The sequence below is a fragment of the Schistocerca nitens genome, chromosome 6 (genome assembly GCF_023898315.1).
Source record: "Schistocerca nitens isolate TAMUIC-IGC-003100 chromosome 6, iqSchNite1.1, whole genome shotgun sequence".
Taxonomy (NCBI): domain Eukaryota; kingdom Metazoa; phylum Arthropoda; class Insecta; order Orthoptera; family Acrididae; genus Schistocerca; species Schistocerca nitens.
Genome location: NC_064619.1, coordinates 393,290,098 through 393,313,817, shown reverse-complemented (window position 1 = coordinate 393,313,817; position 23,720 = coordinate 393,290,098). Strand labels below are relative to the sequence as shown.

At 40.6% G+C, this 23,720-nt stretch overlaps 1 protein-coding gene across 5 annotated transcripts in view; it reads left to right on the top strand.

The window, feature by feature from the left end:
• LOC126263191 (E3 SUMO-protein ligase PIAS3) overlaps positions 1 to 23,371 on the top strand; it is a 266,664-nt gene extending 243,293 nt beyond the window's left edge. Inside the window, exons 12-13 of one of the 5 annotated variants that reach the window (XM_049960249.1) lie at positions 15,977 to 16,089; positions 21,672 to 21,806. In XM_049960249.1, coding sequence (XP_049816206.1) covers positions 15,977 to 16,068 — 92 coding nt within the window. In that variant the 3' untranslated portion in view covers positions 16,069 to 16,089; positions 21,672 to 21,806. Of the gene's footprint in view, positions 1 to 1,091; positions 1,229 to 15,976; positions 16,090 to 21,671 lie in introns of those variants that run through there. The other 4 variants (XM_049960248.1, XM_049960247.1, XM_049960252.1 and 1 more) reach the window with 4 other exon arrangements.
• The last annotated feature ends 349 nt before the right edge of the window (positions 23,372 to 23,720 follow it).

Below are 23,720 nucleotides of genomic sequence, written 5' to 3'. Positions count from 1 at the left end.
AACCCAGTTTGTAACTACACTTCAGCCTTTTTTTTAATTATGTTTAATTTTATTGTATGATTACACAGGATGGTCACAGACTATAGCTGCAGTGTACACTGCTACTGAAATTACTTTGTGGCTGTCAGGTTTGTAACATTACATTTTCAAAGTGTAAAAGAAATTTGTTTACATTTTTTATAGATTTTTGATGGCTGTATATTTGTGTTTGTTGTTCTGGTTTCAGTCCTGAGACTGGTTTGATGCAGCTCTCCATGCTACTGTATCCTGTGCAAGCTTCTTCATCTCCCAGTACCTACTGCAGCCTACATCCTTCTGAATCTTCTTAGTGTATTCATCTCTTGGTCTCCCTCTACGATTTTTGCCCTCCACGCTGCCCTCCAATGCTAAATTTGTGATCCATTGATGCCTCAGAACATTTCCTACCAACTGATCCCTTCTTCTAGTCAAGTTGTGCCACAAGCTCCTCTTCTCCCCAATTCTATTCAATACCTCCTCATTAGTTATGTGATCTACCCATCTGATCTTCAGCATTCTTCTGTAGCACCACATTTTGAAAGCTTCTATTCTCTTCTTGTCCAAACTATTTATCATCCACGTTTCACTTCCATACATGGCTACACTCCATACAAATACTTCAAGAAAATGACTTCCTGACACTTAAATCTATACTCAATGTTAACAAATTTCTCTTCTTCAGAAACACTTTCCTTGGCATTGCCAGTCTACATTTTATATCCTCTCTACTTCGACCATCATCAGTTATTTTGCTCCCCAAATAGCCAAATTCCTTTACTACTTTAAGTGTCTCATTTCCTAATCTAATTCCCTCAGCATCACCCAAGTTAACTTGACTACATTCCATTATCCTCGTTTTGCTTTTGTTGAAGTTCATCTTATATCCTTATATATTTCTGTTTGTGGATTACATAAATTACTAAACATGTATTATGTTATAACATATATCAGTAATGCTAACTGCATCTGATATTGATGTTAATGTCGCAAAGCACGTGAAAAGAATAATATTTTAGCTTCTGCAAATAATAATTATGTGGCTATAAATTTTTAAACTTTTTTCTTTTTTTTAGGGCTGTTCCACATTATTAGCATTCACACTATAATGAGATTACAGTGTACAGATGGACTGTGTCTCTGGAATAGGTGATTACATCGTCAATCTACTGCTACCACACTGAACTAATATTGTTATTATTCCTTTTTTTCTGTGATTTTCACTCGGGTGCTTCTGCAGATGGATGGTTGCCAAAAAGAAGTGTAAACATTGCTAATAACTATACTTCCACATTACAAAAAAATTATTTTTACTATGGTACTATTTAAGTACATTGTTGTTACTTTGGATGTAACCATAGCTTACACTGCTGCTGCAATGACATTGTAGGGTCCCAGATTACCAAAATGACTTTGTGTAAACCCAGCAGATGATAATATTTCCACATTTTTGTGATAAAATTTTTTACCCTGTTATTATTTGAGTACATTGTTGTTACGGTGATGTAACCACAGCTTATGCTGCTACTTTAATCACATTGTAGAAGCCCAGATTGTATTTTTACCCCTGTACTTTTACAATTTGTACTCTGTTTTGAGTGAGGTAAGACATATGTATTTGGTGAATAACTGTCTATATACACTCCTGGAAATTGAAATAAGAACACCGTGAATTCATTGTCCCAGGAAGGGGAAACTTTATTGACACATTCCTGGGGTCAGATACATCACATGATCACACTGACAGAACCACAGGCACATAGACACAGGCAACAGAGCATGTACAATGTCGGCACTAGTACAGTGTAAATCCACCTTTCGCAGCAATGCAGGCTGCTATTCTCCCATGGAGACGATCGTAGAGATGCTGGATGTAGTCCTGTGGAACGGCTTGCCATGCCATTTCCACCTGGCGCCTCAGTTGGACCAGCGTTCGTGCTGGACGTGCAGACCGCCTGAGACGACGCTTCATCCAGTCCCAAACGTGCTCAATGGGGGACAGATCCGGAGATCTTGATGGCCAGGGTAGTTGACTTACACCTTCTAGAGCACGTTGGGTGGCACGGGATACATGCGGGCGTGCATTGTCCTGTTGGAACAGCAAGTTCCCTTGCCGGTCTAGGAATGGTAGAACGATGGGTTCGATGACGGTTTGGATGTACCGTGCACTATTCAGTGTCCCCTCGACGATCACCAGTGGTGTACGGCCAGTGTAGGAGATCGCTCCCCACACCATGATGCCGGGTGTTGGCCCTGTGTGCCTCGGTCGTATGCAGTCCTGATTGTGGCGCTCACCTGCACGGCGCCAAACACGCATATGACCATCATTGGCACCAAGGCAGAAGCGACTCTCATCGCTGAAGACGACACGTCTCCATTCGTCCCTCCATTCACGCCTGTCGCGACACCACTGGAGGCGGGCTGCACGATGTTGGGGCGTGAGCGGAAGACGGCCTAACGGTGTGCGGGACCGTAGCCCAGCTTCATGGAGACGGTTGCGAATGGTCCTCGCCGATACCCCAGGAGCAACAGTGTCCCTAATTTGCTGGGAAGTGGCGGTGCGGTCCCCTACGGCACTGCGTAGGATCCTACGGTCTTGGCGTGCATCCGTGCGTCGCTGCGGTCCGGTCCCAGGTCGACGGGCACGTGCACCTTCCGCCGACCACTGGCGACAACATCGATGTACTGTGGAGACCTCACGCCCCACGTGTTGAGCAATTCGGCGGTACGTCCACCCGGCCTCCCGCATGCCCACTATATGCCCTCGCTCAAAGTCCGTCAACTGCACATACGGTTCACGTCCACGCTGTCGCGGCATGCTACCAGTGTTAAAGACTGCGATGGAGCTCCGTATGCCACGGCAAACTGGCTGACACTGACGGCGGCGGTGCACAAATGCTGCGCAGCTAGCGCCATTCGACGGCCAACACCGCGGTTCCTGGTGTGTCCGCTGTGCCGTGTGTGTGATCATTGCTTGTACAGCCCTCTCGCAGTGTCCGGAGCAAGTATGGTGGGTCTGACACACCGGTGTCAATGTGTTCTTTTTTCCATTTCCAGGAGTGTAGTTGTTTTAATTTTGATAAACCGATGTTTCAGCCTTCTAGTCTGTTATGTAAGTGCCAGTTCATGAAGAAGAGAACTTTTACTGTTATTTTAAGACATAAATAACCTGTCTTTCGAGGTACCCTTTTTCTTTCTTTTTTTATACATCAAAATGTATATTAAAACTGTCTTGTATGTAGTCACTTGTATAAATACTTTCCAGATCTAAAGATTGTAACACTGATTACTGAAACCGGGTATCGAGAATAAAGTTTATTATTACAGATCTTGACAAGGAAGCTTAACTTCTCTAGTTTATTAGAAGTGTGTAATAAAGGTTATATGTAGTGTCTACTTTAAAACCTCTTGTGGACAGTTCTTTAAACAGCTGGGCATACTGAAAACAGTATCGCAGTACATTTACTCCTTTATGAAGTTAGTTGTCAACAATAACTCTGTTATAAAACAACAGTAACATTTAAAAATATAATACTAAGAGGAGAAATTGCTTGTACTATCTTTTACTCAGCCGTAGTATGACACAAAATGGAATGAAGTGCCACACCATAAAAGTCTTTGACCACTTACCAAGTGTTGTAACACATACAGTAGATAATTTTAACTTCAAACAAAAGGTGCATCATATCTTCTTCAGCACTGGGAAAATGTACTAAAATTGTAGAATTCACTCATCAACATAATTTAATCTGCATTTACATGTGCCTACGTATGTACTAAACAAGCTACTTTATGGTGTATGGCGGAAGGTACCTTATACCACTACCAGTCATTTCCTTTTCTCAATGAGAGAAAAGCAATGTCTATTTGCCTCCATAAAAGCCTTAATTTCTTTTATATTGTCTTTGTGATCTTTATGTGAAACGTACGCCGGTGGCAGTAGAATCTTTCCATAGTCTGTTTCAAATGCCAATTCTCTATATTTTCTTAGTAATGTTCCACAAAAAGAACGTCGTCTTCTCTCCAGGGATTCCCACTAGAATTCACGAAGGATCTCCATAAAACTCACGTGTTGAATAAATCTACGGATAACGAATCCCATCTCTGAATTACTTTGATGTCTTCCTTTAGTGTGACATTGTTGGGATCCCAAGTACATGATCAGTATTCAAGAATGGGGCTCACTGGTGTTCTATATGCAGTCTTGTTTACAGATGAACCACACTTCCCTATAAATTCCCCCATTAAAATGAAGTCGAAAATTTGCCATCATCTACTTCCTTCCCTGTGCTGCGATCTCTCATCCCTGACTATTCTTCCTTCTATTGCTCTTTTTCTCATGGCGGCAGCCTTTGATGTTGTTGTTGTTGTGGTCTTAAGTCCTAAGACTGGTTTGATGCAGCTCTCCATGCTACTCTATCCTGTGCAAGCTTCATCATCTCCCAATACCTACTGCAGCCTACATCCTTCTGAATCTGCTTAGTGTATTCATCTCTTGGTCTCCCTCTATGCTTTTTACCCTCCACGCTGCCCTCCAATACTAAATTGGTGATCCCTTGATGTCCCAGAAAATGTCCTACTGACCGATCCCTTCTTCTAGTCAAGTTGTGCCACAAATTGCTCTTCTCCCCAATTCTATTCAATACCTCCTCATTAGTTATGTGATCCATCCATCTAATCTTCAGAATTCTTCTGTAGCACCACATTTCAAAAGCATCTATTCTCTTCTTGTCTAAACTATTTATCATCCACATTTCACTTCCATACATGGCTAAACTCCACACAAATACTTTCAGAAATGACTTCCTGACATTTAAATCTATACTCAATGTCAACAAATTTCTCATCTTCAGAAACGCTTTCCTTGCCATTGCCAGTCTATATTTTATATCCTCTCTACTTCAACCATCATCAGTTATTTTGCTCCCCAAATAGCAAAACTCCTTTACTACTTTAAGTGTCTCATTTCCTAATTCCCTCAGCATCACCCGACTTAATTCGACTACATTCCATTATCATCGTTTTGCTTTTGTTGATGTTCATCTTATACCCTCCTTTCAAGACACTATCCATTCCGTTCAACTGCTCTTCCAAGTCCTTTGCTGTCTCTGACAGAATTACAATGTCATCGGCGAACCTCAAAGTTTTTATTTCTTCTCCATGGATTTTAATACCTACTTCGAACTTTTCTATTGTTTCCTTTATTGCTTGCTCAATATACAGATTGAATAACATCGGGGATAGGCTACAACCCTGTCTCACTCCCTTCCCAACCACTGCTTCCCTTTCATGCCCCTCGACTGTTATAACTGCCATCTGGTTTGTGTACAAATTGTAAATAGCCTTTTGCTCCCAGTATTTTACCCCTGCCACCTTCAGATTTTGAAAAAGAGTATTCCAATCAACGTTGTCAAAAGCTTTCTCTAAGTCTACAAATGCTAGAAACGTAGGTTTGCCTTTCCTTAATCTTTCTTCTAAGATAAGTCGTAGGGTCAGTATTGCCTCACATGTTCCAACTTTTCTACGGAATCCAAACTGATCTTCCCCGAGGTCGACTTCTATCAGTTTTTCCATTCGTCTGTAAAGAATTCACGTTAGTATTTTGCAGCTGTGACTTATTAAACTGATTGTTCGGTAATTTTCACATCTGTCAACATCTGCTTCTTGAAGTCTGAGGGTATTTCGCCTGTCTCGTACATCTTGCTCACCAGATGGTAGTTTTGTCAGGACTGGCTCTCCCAAGGCCGTCAGTAGTTCTAATGGAATGTTGTCTACTCCCGGGGCCTTGTTTCGACTCAGGTCTTTCAGTGCTCTGTCAAACTCTTCACGCAGTATCATATCTCCCATTTCATCTTCATATACATCCTCTTCCATTTCCATAATATTGTCCTCAAGTACATCGCCCTTGTATAGACCCTCTATATACTCCTTCCACCTTTCTACTTTCTGTTCTTTGCTTAGAACTGGGTTTCCATCAAAGCTCTTTAATTTTCCTGTAGGCAATATCTATCTTACCCCTAGTGAGATAAGCCTCCACGTCCTTACATTTGTCCTCTAGCCATCCCCACTTTGCACTGCCTGTCGATATCATTTTGAGACGTTTGTATCCCTTTTTGCCTGCTTCATTTACTGCATTTTTATATTTTCTCCTTTCATCAATTAAATTCAATATTTCTTCTGTTACCCAAGGCTTTCTACTAGCCCTCGTCTTTTTACCTATTTGATCCTCTGCTGCCTTCACTATTTCATCGCTCAAAGCAACCTCTCCCTGAAACTCTGTACAACCTCTGGTTCTTTCATTTTATCCAGGTCCCATCTCCTTAAATTCCCAACTTTTTGCAGTTTCTTCAGTTTTGATCTACAGTTCATAACCAATAGATTGTGGTCAGAGTCCACATCTGCCCCTGGAAATGTCTAACAATTTAAAACCTGGTTCCTAAATCTGTCTTACCATTATATAATCTGAAACCTTTTAGTATCTCTAGGGTTCTTCCATGCATACAACCTTCTTTCATGATTCTTAAACCAAGTGTTAGCTATGATTAAGTTACGCTCTGTGCAAAATTCTACCAGGCGGCTTCCTCTTTCATTTCTTAGCCCCAGTCCATATTCACCTACTACGTTTCCTTCTCTCCCATTCTCTACTCTTGAATTCCAGTCAACCATGACTATTAAATTTTCGTCTCCCTTCACTACCTGAATAAATTCTTTTATCTCATCATACATTTCATCAATTTCTTCATCTGCAGAGCTAGTTGGCACATAAACTTGTACTACTGTAGTAGGTGTGGGCTTCGTGTCTATCTTGGCCACAATAATGCGTTCACTATGCTGTTTGTAGTAGATTACCCGCACTCCTATTTTTTTATTCATTATTAAACCTACTCCTGCATTACCCCTATTTGATTTTGTATTTATAACCCTGTATTCAACTGACCAAAAGTCTTGTTCCTCCTGCCACCGAACTTCACTAATTCCCACTATATCTAACTTTAACCTATCCATTTCCCTTTTTAAATTTTCTAATCTACCTGCCCGATTAAGGGATCTGACATTCCACACTCCGATCCATAGAACACCAGTTTTCTTTCTCCTGATAACGACGTCCTCCTGAGTAGTCCCCACCCGGAGATCCGAATGGGGGACTATTTTACCTCCGGAATATTTTACCCAAGAGGACGCCATCATCATTTAATCATACAGTAAAGCTGCATGCCATCTAGAAAAATTACGGTTGTAGTTTCCCCTTGCTTTCAGCCGTTCGCAGTACAAGAACAGCAAGGCCATTTTGGTTAGTGTTACAAGGCTAGATCAGTCGATCATCCAGACTGTTGCGCCTACAACTACTGAAAAGGCTGCTGCCCCTCTTCAGGAACCACAGGTTTGTCTGGCCTCTCAACAGATACCCCTCCATTGTGGTTGCACCTACGGTACGGCTATCTGTATCGTTGAGGCACGCAAGCCTCCCCACCGACGACAAGGTCCTTTGGTATCAGACCAGCAATTTCCTACGTTCAGCCAAAAGGTAGTAAATGAAAGAATATACCAAGAAAGTAATGCTGAAGTAATTTATGGTCCCCTTCTGAGTTAGACCTTCATCTACCAAATTTTTTGTAGTGTGGACTGACTGTGGATCACAGTTCCTCCTACACAGTGCTCCATTTATTAATTGGAATTCTCCTTTCGTCAGTTCCTCCTCCTTCAGGGTTTCTTTGTTTCTCAGCAGTGTTAGATTTTTTACCTTGTTCAGCAGCTATGCTGCTATGTTCTGACAAAGGATTCCTTGAAAGGCAGCCATTGTCCTTGTGTTTGTGGCGGATTTTGTTTCCCACTGTGACATTGTACTCCTAAAGCCTCAGTGCCCATATTGCTGGATGACTCACGCGTGTCAAGAGATTGGTACACTGTCTACGTGGGCAATGGCTGCCGTGCCAGGTAGCCTTCACCGCAGCTGGGTGGTACCCTTGGAGAAGGCCCTTGGTCGGAGTAGGTGGCAACAGGATGGACGTTTCGCACATGAAACAAATTATGCCAAAACAATGGCCATTCTGACCTGGCCATCTCTTCAGACAGGAATTGAAACTTCAATGTGTACAGTTACAATCATACTGCTTTCCCTACCCTGGGTGCCCATAGGAAGAGGGACAATGCAGACATCTAAGAGTGAAGCAGTTTATTCAACACATAGTATGTGCTCAAACTTATGGGAGTACTTTCACTATAACAAAGCTATTATTTTTTGAGGATCGTATTAAAGGTAAATTAGGAGAAATTGAGTCATTAGGAAAAATGTGCAATGGACTGCTAGTGATTATAGACCCTTGGCATGTGTACATCTGGGTGGCATACCAGTGACCTTTGCTCCACACAAGATTTTGAGTGTGGTATAAGGAATTATCTTCCTCAGAGCTATGCAGACAAGGAAGTACGAGCTGATCTTCAGCAGCGAGGTGTACATTCTGTCCGATGCATCAACAAAGACCCTGAGGGTAGAAGAATAATACAAGTTCTTGACCTTTGTGTTTGTAGGGAAAGTCCTCCTGGAAAAATAATAGTTATGGTTTACAGGTGTGACATGAAACCTTATCTCCCACCACCCACGAGGAACTTTTGATGCTTGTTCTTTGATCATATGTCATCCCGCTGCACGGCAAACTCCACAAAAATAGTCCTTGTGAACAACCACCTTTACGTGTCAGTTGCACAAATCATCATCCTGCTCATTCAGCAGTTTGCCCAGTCTTCAAAGGAAGAAGAGAAAACACAGGAATACAAATCTCTTATCACCTGTCATACACTGAGGCATGTAAAAAAATACAAAAACCTACAACATGTTTATCTGACAGCTAATTATATGAAAGTCACAGCCATTGGTCCCACGACGTCAACTTTTTTGAAAACCAGTATTCCCATCGTCGTCCTCTCTTGTGGTTCCTGTGTCACCCTCTTCGGGAACCAATTCCCGCACCCAACTGGAGAAGCATCTTCCTCCTCCAGCATCAATCAGTGACAGGGCCCCCACTTGAGACCGCTAACCCCATGTACCAGAGACCAGGTGCCAGACAATAGCTGAAGGAATGGCAACCTTTGGTCTCAAGGTTTCCACTCTTCATCCATACCCACACTCATTGTGGACAGGCCCAAGAAAGAATCCTAGCCACCAAGGGCTCAGGAGTAGGAGTAGGAGCAGGAAATCAGGACAAGGTTACTCTGGTGACACCAGAGGGACCAGGCCCCCCATGCTGTCGGATTCTGAAACAGTGCTCAGTGATATGGTTTCATCCCCATCAGTGACAGGCAGTGATACTCGGGTGTGATGAGTTCTTGCAGCCCCTTCACTCGTAACCTGGAAACCCATAACATGATCATTCAGTGGAACTGTAATGGACATGACCTTCACTTGCTGGAATTACGAGGGCGTGCTGAAAAGTAATACCCCTAAATTTTATATGTGAAAACTCTTATAGCTTTTTAAATAAAACAAATGTTAATATCATCCTTTGCAGATGAACCTTATCATGTTAAGCATCTTTTTCTGGTAGGCTCACTATCCTATTAAATGAAGTAAGAAGGAATGCTGGAAGCACTATGTCTCCTATCCAGAAACGTCTGCCTCTTCGCTCCTGGTAGGGGCCAAGTTCCATAGTCTTCTGGGCTGCCAGTGATCATCAGATGTTCCAGATCCTGTCCTTCACAATGGTCTTTGTAGCATCACAATGGTTCTTGCAGAAGAACATCTTGCAAACCACATTGTGACAGCAATGCCATCTTTTTATCCAGTTAACTTTTAACTGCAGAAATGACTAGTTGAAATGTCCCTCTATGTTCAGCCCCTGCTAAGCTGAATCATATAATGAATCTTTCACTGACGGGTAACTGTATCAGGCTCTTGCCTCATCTCACAGTACGGCTGCAGGCCCCAGCTCAGTTCATGATCAGATACTCAAACACATGAATGTTACTCAAAGACTGCTTCTACGTACGATCTTCAACCTTATGTAGCCCGAAGGTTTCACCCCTTCAGTATTTTGTCCCAGTCCTTAAGCCAGGCAAAAATCCAACTTCTCTCAATAGCTACCAACTAACTAGCCTCACCTACGTGCCTTGCAAACTGCTTGAAATTGAGTGCCTGCAGATTATTCTGGCTTGGAGCCTTTTTCTCCCTACCAGTGTGGTTTCCAAGGGAGAAGGATCCACAGCCAACCATTTGGTCCGTTTGGAAACAGCAGTCCTACAGGTTAAATTCCAAACCTCATTGCAGTCCTTTTTGACCTACATAGGGGATATGGCACCATTTCAGGCCATCACATTTTACTTACATTCAGTAACTTGGGCTTTCATGCCTCCTTACCAATTTTTATTCAGTGGTTGTTCGAGGTTTGAGTCTGGTACCTTCATTGATCTCTCAACGGGTTCAGCAGAATGGCATCCCACAGGGATTTGTCCTGGCTATCACACTCTTCCTCATTGCCAGCAATGGGCTAGTGATCTCTTTTGGGTCGCTGGTTACCTCTGCACTGTATGTTGATGACTTTTGCTTCTGGTACAGTTCCCACACAGTAGCCTCAGCTGAACATCAGCTCCCAAGTGCCAACCAATGGACCTCTGTGTGGGCGCTTTCCCCTGGTTTCCAATACTCTCCTGCAAAAATGTGGGTCATGCATTTCTTTCATGGTACCACAGTCCGTCCTGGCCCGGAACGCTACTTGGATATCCAGCACTTGGACGTTGTTGCATAGTCCCATTTTTTGGGGCTTCTGTTTGGTAGAAAGCTGACTTGGCTGCCCCATATTCGTCAACTAAAGACTAGTTGCATGTGAAGCCTAAAGCTCTCTGCTTCCTTGCCACAACTCTTGATGTACAGAGTATGCTAGTCATATCTGTATTTACTGGGCTGTGATCTCATCTCGGCTGGCCTATGATTGCCAGTTTATGGCTCAGCAGCACCTTCAGCTATAAAATTGTTAGACACAGTCCATCATTGTGGAGTTCATCTGGCCACGGGAAACAACTGGAATAGTCCTGCAGCCTGTCTCTTTGCAATATCAAGGATCTTACCTCCTTAGTTCACATGGTACCAACTCTTGGTCTTTTATGCAACCACCGCCTGACAGATCCATGATCATCCCACTTAGCCCACTCTTTTTGCTTGCAAGTGTCATTGAACTTTTGACACTCACCCACAGGTGGGACTATTGGTTGGAATGCGCCTCGCAGGATATTTGCTTCCCCTCCCTGGAATGTGCACCCTATGTTTTGTCACGTACACCCTTTGGTTGTTGCCCTAACCATATATTAGGCTCAGTCTATTTCAAGATCCTAAAGTCTGTCATCCCCACAACCTTTCAGTGTCTGTTATGTACAGTTCTTCTGGAGTTTAAGGATGGTAACATTTTGTACAATGACTGCTCTTAAAACTTTGGATAAGGCAGGATACGCTGTTACATCACCTGCTGGTCAGAAACACCTTTCGTTGTCAGGAACATTTCGTGTTTTTACAGTAGATCTGATACCCATTAACAGAGGCTTTCTCTTTATTAAATGGGCCTCCCTTAACTGCATTTGAGATGTATGACTCATAAAGTAGTCTTCAGGCTATTGACTGATGTTACTCTTGTCATTCTGTGGCCTATGCTATTCATGAGCTTCTCACTGAACTTGGCCACACTGATTGGTCAGTTTCTCTCTGAGTCCCAAGGCATGAGAATATCCCAGGGATGAACTGGCCATCCGTTTGGCTAGAGGAGCAATTACTCGTCCTCCATATGTGTAGACAGTTCCAGGTGTGGATTTGTGGGTGCTAATATGACCTCAGCTCGCCCAGAGATAGATTGTCATGTGGCTGTTGGCCACTCTAATAAACTCCGCCCGATCAAAGAGAGTGCACTCTTCATTCAGTTCTTTTCAGAAGGAAATCCAGTGTCCTGTGTTGCTTCCACATTAGTCATATGTGGCTAACCTATAGTTTCATTTTACATGAGTCACCCCCATATTGTAGTTGTGGAGTCTCACATCCTAGTGGAATGGCCCCTTCTTGTGGTCCTCCATGCTAAGCCTTATAAATTCTTTGCCTCAAAATATCGGTATGCAATTCACAGACAGTTGAACTGTATCCCTGTTTCTTCCATGAAAATGGTTTTCGTTTTCAGATATAAGATATCAAGCTACATTCGGGGCAGGGGTGGGATGGTTGGGGTTGAGGTGTCTCACACTGCACACTAGGTCATAGGGACTTCTGACTCCAACTTCCATGACAGTTCACTCTTTGATTTGTCGTACTTTCCTTTAATTGCATTTAGACATGGTTTTTTTCCTTTCCTGTTTTAGAGATAGTGCTATGCTGAATAGTGGGTGCTCTTAAACGCCTAGATAAACTCGAGCAGGAGTGTGTGGGATGACTACCATCGCAGGCAAGGCCCTGGGGATGCCCACTCATCAACTCTGGCTTGTCTTCAGTGCCTCGGTTTTACCATTTCTACTTGTTTTCATCATCAGTACTTCACAGGCATTACTAATTACGGATAAAATACCCCTGGATTGAGGAACTGATGGCCTTGCTGTTTGACCCTTAACCTCGAATCAAACCAACCAACTCACTCTATTAATGTCCTTAAGGGTTTGTTTGATTTCATAATGTTTTGCAACATTCACCCACATTTAATTGATAGGACTGCATGAAGCAGCCCACTGTTAGTGCTTGCTACTGGACATTTCAGGATTGTTTTTCCTACTCATCTGCATTAACAAACAGTATTCTACATTTAGAGCACGCTCCCACTCATAACACCAATTACAAATTCTGTCCAAGTCATCTTGTATTCTCGTACAGTCACCTTTGTGTACACCACACAATCATCAGCAAACAACCACAGATTGCTGTTCACTCTTTCTGTCAGATCATTCAGGTATAGGGGGCAATAAAAAAAAGTTTCTGTTTGAGGGCATTGCTGCGGCATATATTCAATCTGTATATTGAGCAAGCAGTAAAGGAAACAAAAGAAAAATTCGGAATAGGTATTAAAATCCATGGAGAAGAAATAAAAACTTTGAGGTTCGCCGATGATATTGTAATTCTGTCAGAGACAGCAAAGGACTTGGAAGAGCAGTTGAACGGAATGGATAGTGTCTTGAAGGGAGGATATAAGATGAACATCAACAAAAGCAAAACGAGGATAATGGAATGTAGTCGAATTAAGTCGGGTGATGTTGAGGGTATTAGATTAGGAAATGAGACACTTAAAGAAGTAAAGGAGTTTTGCTATTTGGGGAGCAAAATAACTGATGATGGTCGAAGTAGAGAGGATATAAAATGTAGACTGGCAATGGCAAGGAAAGCGTTTCTGAAGAAGAGAAATTTGTTAACATCGAGTATAGATTTAAGTGTCAGGAAGTCATTTCTGAAAGTATTTGTATGGAGTGTAGCCATGTATGGTAGTGAAACATGGACGATAACCAGTTTGGACAAGAAGAGAATAGAAGCTTTCGAAATGTGGTGCTACAGAAGAATGCTGAAGATTAGATGGGTAGATCACATAACTAATGAGGAGGTACTGAATAGGATTGGGGAGAAGAGGAGTTTGTGGCACAACTTGACAAGAAGAAGGGATCGGTTGGTAGGACATGTTCTGCGGCGTCAAGGGATCACCAATTTAGTATTGGAGGGCAGCGTGGAGGGTAAAAATCGTGTGGGGAGACCAAGAGATGAATACACTAAGCAGATTCAGAAGGATGTAGGTTGCAGTAGGTACTGGGAGATGAAGCAGCTTGCACAGGATAGAGTAGCATGGAGAGCTGCATCAAACCAGTCTCAGGACTGAAGACCACAACAACAACAACAACAACAACAATATGCAATGTAGCATGAATCTCTTGTGGGCGTATAAATACTGGCATGTAAACAGGGATTTAGTGTTACATTCATGTCCGTGCAGTAAATGCAGAAACGTGAACTGAGGCGACATTATTACCAAATGCTTCCAACCAGGACCTCGTGCTGTTGTTTTTTTCTTGGCTCCCAAAGGACAAACAGAGGTACACATCCATCAGAGAATGGAGAATATGTACAGGCACCATGTCTGTCGAAAACCGTTGTTGGGGTATGGTGCACCAAATTCTATGTGGTAAGAGGTGCTGCTTCCTGATAATGCACGTTCCCATATCGCAAATGTCATAACGCAGAAGTTACACCAAATCAAGTGGGTGACATTCAGTTGCCCATCCTGCACTCCTGATCTCTCCTTGTGCAATTATCATGCCTTTGGTCCATTAAAAAGACCTTGAAGTGTTGATGATTCCTGTTGGATGAGAATGTGCAGCAGGCAGTTGTGGACTTTTTTGCATAGCAGAATACGGTGTTTTACCAAACTGATATCTTCCACCTGGTGCTTTATTGGTATGATTGCCTCAATGCTCACAGTGGTTTTGCTTGATTGGCATAGGATTCTGGACCATGCAGCCTTTGAATGGAAGCTTTTTGGTTACATCTTAAAATATTTACATCGGTCCTATCGCATCTCTCTGGGGCACTCCTGATAACACCCTTGTCTGTGATGAACACTCGCCATCGAGGACAAAATACTGGAGTCTATTACTTCAGTAGTCTTCCAGTCATTCACATATCTGGAAGCCTAGTCCGCGTGCACAGGCCGTTGTTAATCATCTGCAGTGGAGCCAAAGCGGCTTGAGGTGTGTTTGCTTGTGTGAATGTGTGTCTGTAATCCTTTTCTGGAGAAGGCTTTGGCCAAAAGCTAAATGTGTAACAGTCCTTTTGTTGTGCCTGTCTGTACCTCAGTGTGTCATCTTTACAGTGAGTAGGAATCTGTCCTTTTCATAATATTGTTCAAGGAAATTTACTGTAGTCAAACTCAGAATATATTAAAGAATTCTGCAGCAAACTGATATTAAGGATATTGATATGTAATTTTTTGTGTTGATCTTTTATTCTTCATACAAGAGTCACGTGTGCTTTTTCCCAGTTGCTTGGGGCTTTGTGCTAGGCGAGAGAGTTACAATAAATGCATGCTAAGTAAGGGGCCAGTGTCGTAGAGCTCTCTCTATAAAATCAAACTGGGATTCTAACTGGACCTGGCGACTTATTTATTTTCAACTCTTTTTTTATTGTCTACATCAGGGATCCTATTACTACGTCCTCCATAAACAAGTCAACAAATTAACTTACAGTTCTATTGCACTGTTTGTGGTGTCTCTTTATGTCATTGATAAAAATGTTCTGCTGATCTGTATAAGTCTAAATCAAAGACACAAAATAGGCAGTAAGGTGAATTGACAGACTCAATTTGCGTTTTTGTTACATGTTAACATTTGAGTGATAGTATTGCTGTGAAAATCTATTGTTACCATCATTCAGTGTTAATCTATAAAGCAGTTTACACCTGTATTGTAAAGACATTATGAGCATGTGTTTGCTTTATAGGTCCTGGCGAGAATTAGGTGAAGACTGAATTTATGATGGTGGGAAATATGTTATAACCGCCTTCCAGTTCACGAAGATGAAATGCTTGGGCCATAGTTCCCACATGTGACAAAATCACTGTTAAGATGTGAAATGGACTAAAGGAAATTAAAGCAAAGAACATTACTTTTTCTTAGCGTTTACAAGAAAATTTAATTCATTTTCAAAGACAACTTTGCTCGGATGGTTGCTATTAGAGGTGCATACAGTAGTGGCCTTATGTAGCAGCATGATACATTTTCATCTGGAATAAAGATGTTACAAGTAACAGTTCTGAACCTCAAAACGATCTTCAGATAACCTGTGTGTAACTGTCTGTTATGCTACATGTGAATTTGAATGTAATGTCCAAACTTTTCCAAGGAAGAAAGTGTATTAAGTGTTACTTTTTCAAGCTGCAGCCCTTATTAAACTGATTTGAAGTAGTTGTGTTGTTGCTACAGCAGATGTGCGCACCTCACTTTTCTTAGCATTATTTCTCAATTTCAGGAATAAATCTTCACCGATCAACCGATTTTGCTTTGCAACTTCGGTTTTCCTCTAGTCATTCTGTCCACATTGATGCTACTGTGGAATTGTAATGCTCCCTTAAATTTTTAGAGGTAGGTTGTTTGCAGATGACATTATTCTTCCCACTTCCATAATAGTGGTAACATCTAAGATAACACTCGGTACTCTTGCAAGCTTATGTTAAGGGAATAGAGTGCATTTTTATCTCTGCCGTGGTAACAGAAGATACGCTTGTGAAATAAATTTGTATTGCATCCATTTGAACACTAATTAGTAATCGTGGATTATCTTGATACATTCCAACTATGTGTTAGACTAGGAAACAATTTTCCATGTTCTGGTTAGAATTTTGCAGCAGAGTTCCAGCATAGTTGGCTTTCAGTTGGCATCTGTTTAATGTCACTGCATGCCCCATGCTAGAGTGAAATATGTCACACTAAGACAAACTATAGATGTGTGCTTATTCAACCATATCATTTCAGCTAAAAAAAGCTCTTTTTCCGTACAGATGGCAATAGCCCATACAGATTTGTAAAAATAGAATAAGATATGTGGGACTTGTGATGATGTGAGTTACAGCTGGTTGGTAAGTGACTGTGTACTGGTTGCAAAATACATAAATTAGAATCAGTCACTTTTGCGTGTAGTTTCACTATAACATACTATCTATGGCTTGCAGCCTACAACTTATACTGGTTGATCTGCTGTTTTAGTCTTTGGTTTGCTACTTGCAGACTGTAACTTTGTATTATCAAACATCTCATAATGTTTTGTTGGGTAGTGTAGAGAAATAGTACTGAATTATGTGTTAAATGGAAAAGGTTAGTATGCCAAATTGGGGATTTGTAGTTTGAATAAAAATCTAGCCATTTCCACATAAGCATTCCAGGAACTTGCCGAGTCACCTCAGGTCACTCAACCTTGGGGGTTTGTAACATATTTTAAGGGAACCAGCAGTATTGCGTGTTAACAATTAGAATAGAGGTTCACTCAGTAAATTAGAACTTTTGATGCTAAATGATAAAATACCTCCGTACATGACACTAAGTTGGGAAACTGTTCACTAAGAGTCATTCCATTGAACTCCATTGCACAAACCGACTCACTTGTAGGTCATTTAGCAGATAACATCAAGTCTTACACATAGTATAAAACTCCAGTAGTATCAAAAGAAAAATTCTCACAAGTAAACTATAAAATTAGGAGACAGAATTGCTGACCAGTACTTATCTTCAGGTGTCAGTACAGGTGTCAGTACTGCCACTAGACACTTATAAAATTGCATACATTATCTTAACTTTCAGAACTTAAGTATTCTGAAAGGTAGGATCGTGTATATATCTTATGTGTACTACATTTCCCGTTTCTCCTGAAGATAATTATTGGCTTACAGTTTGTCACATGATTCAATAAATCCATTAGTGTATTTTGTTGCAAACTGTGACTGAATTTTTGCCCATTGCTGAACTGGTACTGCATTTTGTTCCTGGGGTCCTTTCAGTCTCTCCAAGTACTTTTATTTATTTATTTAAAAACGGAGATAATTTACGTAGTATTTTTACAGAAGTCAAACTTAACAACAAAAAATATATATAACTCTCCATATTCACAGCTTTACAGGTCTATTCTGAGGACCATGACACATTATATATTTAATTTTGGTAATAGTTAATACTTGATGTACCACTTGCTCACAGTCTATTCAACACACACCAGTATTTTAACTCTTTTTGGGGATAAAGTCCCCATCACCAGTTAACACAGATTCAAGGCTTACATGTACATGTAGTTAGAGCAAGTTTATTGAGGCTTTCAAGTATGAACTTTCGTTCATAAAGTGTTAATGAAATTAAATAATTATTAATACTGCACTACATTTCTAGGTATTGATGTCCAAATATAGAGAGACCATACAGATATTTGTTTTCTCACCTCCAATGAAGCAGTCCTACCTCACCAGCTTTACTTTCTCTCATAAACATCTTATTTTTCATTGCTACCTCACTCTTCTTGCATGCAAATGGATCTCTTGGATCACACTGTTTCATCCAGATGACTGATGACCAACCATCATCTGGGTAGAAACATCAATTAAATAACAGTGCTTGTTTATGTACACATTGTTGCACTTATTTAGCAAGTTTGCGATTTTAGACATGACAGACAATATGCTAACATCTGTTTCGTTTTTTAAATCTTCATGGCATCAGTTTTATGAAAAACTTACGCAATAAGTGCACATGGGAGATTTCAAAACAGGCACTAAAAAGAGGGAAAAGTTTTGCACCTGAAAAAACAACTAAACATTATGTTAGCTCTCGACAGAATTGGATAGTCAACCATAAATTTATTCCCCAGATATCTTGATTGACCAGCCTTTCTACCTCCAAATGATACAGTGATTGTGTAAGGAACTGTAGAAAAATCAGTCTTCATTGTGTTAGTCAAAGCATTGGTTCCTCCACCACAAAATGGTCCCTGTCAAGACAGTGTTAAATGTCGGGCAATTTATGGCCAAAACCTTCATTGTGTTAGTCAAAGCATTGGTTCCTCCACCACAAAATGGTCCCTGTCAAGACAGTGTTAAATGTCGGGCAATTTATGGCCAAAACCAAAATGTCATTGATATTACACCAACCTCATTCGCTGAATCTGGCCCAACTTCGAAACCGCATTTATTAAAACAAGTGCTTAGTCCTAACTGATGCTTCCTGATAAATATATTTGGTCATGTGGTTCAGAGGCTCGTGTAGCAGAGGCACATAGTGGGAGAATCCAGCCCAACACTAGCCTCCTTCCTTCTCTCTAATAACGTCAATTACTTCAACTGAGAAATGGGAAATACACATTTCAGAAACCAGATCCAGCAGAATCTCTCATACATTAACTAAATGTCGTGTGACTAGGGCCTCCTATCGGGTAGACAGTTCGCCAGGTGCAAGTCTTTTGATTTGACACCACTTCAGCAACTTGTGCTTCGATGGGGATGAAATGATGAATATTAGGACAACACAACACCCAGTCCCTGAGTGGAGAAAATCCCCAACCCAGCCGGGAATCTAACCCGGGCCCTTAGGATTGACATTCGGTCACACTGGCCACCTAGCTACCAGGGGCAGACTCTCATACATTAATTAAGAGAGATGGAATATAAACAATAAAAAGATTACATCAGCCACATTCTATAGATTTTTTAACAGCTGTTGAATACTAAGAGTACTTGGCTTTTGAATGTATCTACATCTATACTCTGCAAACCACCATGAGGTGCAAGGCAGAGGGTACATCCCATTGTACCAGTTATTAGGGTTTCTTCCTGTTCCATTCACAGATGGAGCACAGGAAGAATGATTTGAATGCTTCTGTGCGTGCAGTAATTATTCTAATCTTGTCCTTGCTATCCCTGTGTGAGTGATACATAGGGGGTTGTAGTATATCCATAGAGAAGTCATTTAAAGCTGGTTCTTGAAACTTCATTAATAGACTTTCTTAGGATAGTTTGCATTTGTCTTCAAGAGCCTTCCAGTTCAGTTTCTTCAGTATCTATTTGGCACTCTCCTGTGAATTAAACAAGCCTGTGGACCATTTGTGCTGCCCTTCTCTGTATATGTTCAGTATCCCCTGTAGTCAAAACATTGGTTCCTCCACCACAAAATTCTCTCTGTCACATTTTGTTTAATGTCGTGCAATTTATGGCCAAAACCAAAATGTCATTGATGTTCCACCAACTCTACTCACTGAATCTGACCCAACTTGGAAACAGCATTTACCAAAACAAGTTCTCAGACCTAGCTGATGCTTCCTGATAGATATAGTTGGTCATGTGTGGTTGATTAAATTGCCTTTTGTTTTTTCCATGTGCAGAATTATGGGCTTAGGCTGTTACAGGATCAAAACCCATAGGAAATAAATAATTTAAAAAAATCACAGTTTGTGCGATTTGACATTGATCAAAAGTTCATTGTGAAAATGGGCACTCTCTCTCTCTCTCTCTCTCTCTCTCTCTCTCTCTCGTTAGGTGTCCCCCAAGGAATGGTGTTTCTATATTTTGGTGTTGGCAGACTTACGTTTTATGTTGCTGGATTCATCTGGTTATGAAAATGTTGATTGCCTTTGACAGGCACATATACGCTGTGCAGTACGTAACCTGTTCCAGAATTGCGTATAAAATCTTCTTAGTGTTCAGACCATGTCAGGTCAGAGTTAAAACTCTAGCTTTCAAAGATTATCATTACATTATTCGTCAGGAGTTAATGGTCTGCCTAGACGGAGTTATGCTGCTTCTTATGTTGGCATTTTAGCTCGTCATTTGTTGTGTTACATCACTTGGAATTCTGATGTCCATTGGTGGAGTGACATTACCTGGAAGGCAGGATCTGGATATGCAAATGCAGAAAAATGGGCAATGCAGCAGTATGCACCCACCCATGCCTGGGCTGTAATTGAGGACAGAAGGGGAATGTAGTCAACCTTCATCATCTATTCCCTTAACAGTTGATTTTTGTTTGGTGTCTTCATGTGCACCACTTACATTATTCCTCTATCTCTGTTAAAATTGTCAGTACACAAGAGAATTTCTACAGATTTTTTTATTACTGAACCCCTGTAGTTGGATGTGTGGGAAAGGACCTTCATCATCTCAAAGTTGATCTTGTGTTCTACTATAAGACTGTGTTCTGCTATCTCTGATTCCTCAGATTTCTCTACTTGACGCTGTGTAGAAATGTAGTAGTCTTAAATCCAGGATGTCTTTCACAGAACACAGCAAATCCTTAATTTTCTGCAGATGTCAGAATACTGGACTAAGACCATATTTATGTAATATGTGCCCAAACTTGCTAGAACGCTCTGCAGAATGGAAGACACAAACCCATCCAGCCAATGGAAAAAGATGAACGTGCAGAATTCCTTCCACTATCAGAGTGATCTTAAACAAAATTGTGCCCATATTATGTAAATATGATATTAGACCAGTATTGTGCTTTCTGCAGAAAATGAAGGATTTGATGTGTCCAGTGGAAAACTGCGTGGATTTGCGAGTACCGGTTGTCTACAATGTGCCACATGAGTGTTGCAAAAATTACAGAGAGGAGACAATCTGCATTGTAGCAGAGTGCTGCACTGAACACAGATGTATGGAAACACATATCATCATCTTTCCTCTCCCTTGTGTCACTGTATTGGGATTCCGTAATAAAAGAAGTGATAGTTTTTGCATGTGCAATAACTACTTTTATCAGAGATGAGGTTATAATCTGACTGCGGCCTGCAGATGAGCTCTTAAAACAGTGTCTTAAAGATCCCAAAATAATGACTCATTAAGGGGTTACGTTATGCCGAGGGTAGTCTCCATTCCCCTTCAACCTCTGTCAGTGCTGGGTGGGAGAGGCGGTGGCATACCACTACAATGATTTTTTTGCATTTGCATATGCAGATCCCACCCTCAAAGTGATGTCACACTGCCAATAGACAAACAAGATGGTGATAACATTCAAAAGCTTGAGTTTTAACCTGAATTTGATATGGTTCGAACACCAAGCATATTTTATACCAGAATGTCGATGTGAAAAAGTTAATGGGTTAATGTATTCTGAATAAAGTTTCCCAGTTTTTGTGATTGTGAAACAGTACAAATATATTTAGCAAAACTGAGTGTCTAATCTTATTGTTACAGATTCATCTTGTGTTAGTAGTACTGTGAACAGCAGCTCAGCACCGGTTGGCAGCTTCAACGCAGTAAGCAGCTCTGGCTACATGAGCCCAAGTGTTATCACTTTGGACAGTCCATCCCCACCAGACACACGGACATCTACTCCAGATCCCCGTTTAAGTGGGGGACAACCCACAAGTACAGCTGCCAATCCTGTTACTCCATTGAGGATGGCTCCACCATCTTTTCCAAGCTCTTTGTTCATTGCAGGAATGCCAACAATGTTGGAATTAGATTCAGAATCAAGTAGCCCACAACCTGGTGTACCAACAACCATGTTCTCTGCTCCATATTAAAAAGAAATGAATTAAGTGTATATTTTGTCTTTATGTGTGTTCGTGTATATACACCTTTGAGAACAGGAGTGAGGTACTCTTTATTTTGTACAAGTGGTTCATTGTGCTGGGAGTGAACTACAGAAAAGCATCTCTTTAAAGTATTACTTGTAATGTTTACATGTCATTGTGATCTAGGCAATCCACTATTTTTTTTCTTTTCCTTTATTCTCTTTAATTTCTAATTAGCCTTTGTTATTTTGAATTCAGACATCGTGCTTACTGCAGTGTAAATATTATTTATTAGTAGATGGTGTAATTTAAAATTTGTAAAAAGAAAAGTAATTAATGTAATTAAAGTTGCACTTGCAGTTTTACAATTTGGTCTGTGCATTATAGAAACGTTTTTCATGAGAGACTGCCAGAAAAATCTTTTATAAAGAACTCGTGTGTGAGTTCAAATCCATAGCGTTAAATTTCTTATTTTTACTTCAGAACTTGGGGTTAATGTTTTTGTACCTACTATATTTTGAAACATCTTTAAATTAAGCAATGTGTTATTAAATCTTTTTTTTTTCCCCCTCCTGTGTATTACAAGTGGAGTAGGAACAAATTTGGGACTGTGATATATATAGAGTTACATATACTGTACATTAATTCCTAATAAAGAAGTTTGAAGCAGGTGTGCTTCCCTACAAATAACCTTTCATTCTATGGCACAGAAGCTATTAATATTTGATGTTCAGACCATGTAAATATAATTTGGTGTATACCTTCTTTTAACATTGATACTGATGGCAAGTTCCTTGGAGGATGTTGAGACATTTTCTGTTGTAAAAATCATTCTGAAGGTAGGATGGTTATTTCATGCAAACCAAGTTTTACCAATTAAACACCCAGAAGTATTTAAAGCACCAGTCAGAGTTATTATTTTGTTCTCAGTCTTCAGATGAAATGAGATACCTTTGTGATAGTCAAATGAGTTGTGATGTATAAGGTTGAAATGTGTAAAGTTGTAAGACTGTTTAATGAATGCAAAATGTTTCTGGAAAACCAGTGTGTTTGTGTACTTGCACACTTGTACAGTTTCTCTTGTATGTGATGTCCTCTTCAGTGTGACTATTATTTCCACTTGTAATCTCTCTTCTTTGATATTGGATATATAATAATTTATGTTGACCAAAATGTGAATTAAATTATGACTGCACATGTGAAATGAGTTCATATTTATATGTAAGGCCATCTGTATGCTATAAAATGGCATTCATAAAACAATAAATTTGTCATAGGATTGAAGCCTACATTACGACAATTTTCCAAGAGCTCTTTTTAACATCAGTAGCATAAATGGAAGCTTTTGATCTGTCAACACATGCAAACAAGACTGGAATCACACCTAAGCTTTCAGACAATGGTCTTCATTGCTCACCCACAAAAAACTGACAGAAATAGTGGCAGCTAATAAATCTTTTAATATGAGCAGTAATCTTGTTCTATCATATATTTAAAACAAAGAGAAGGTTTCTACAACCCAGGGATTACCGCTCTCCACCTCCCCATCCTCCCTTGTCACAATGTAAAACATCTCTTAACAGTGAGTGGCATACACAAAGTTATGACACAGCATTCATTCACTGTAGTGGAACCTCTTGTTGCAAGGGACCATATGCAGATCACAGTTACAGGGTCTTAAGTGGAACCAATAGAGTGTGTGTGTGTGTGTGTGTGTGTGTGTGTG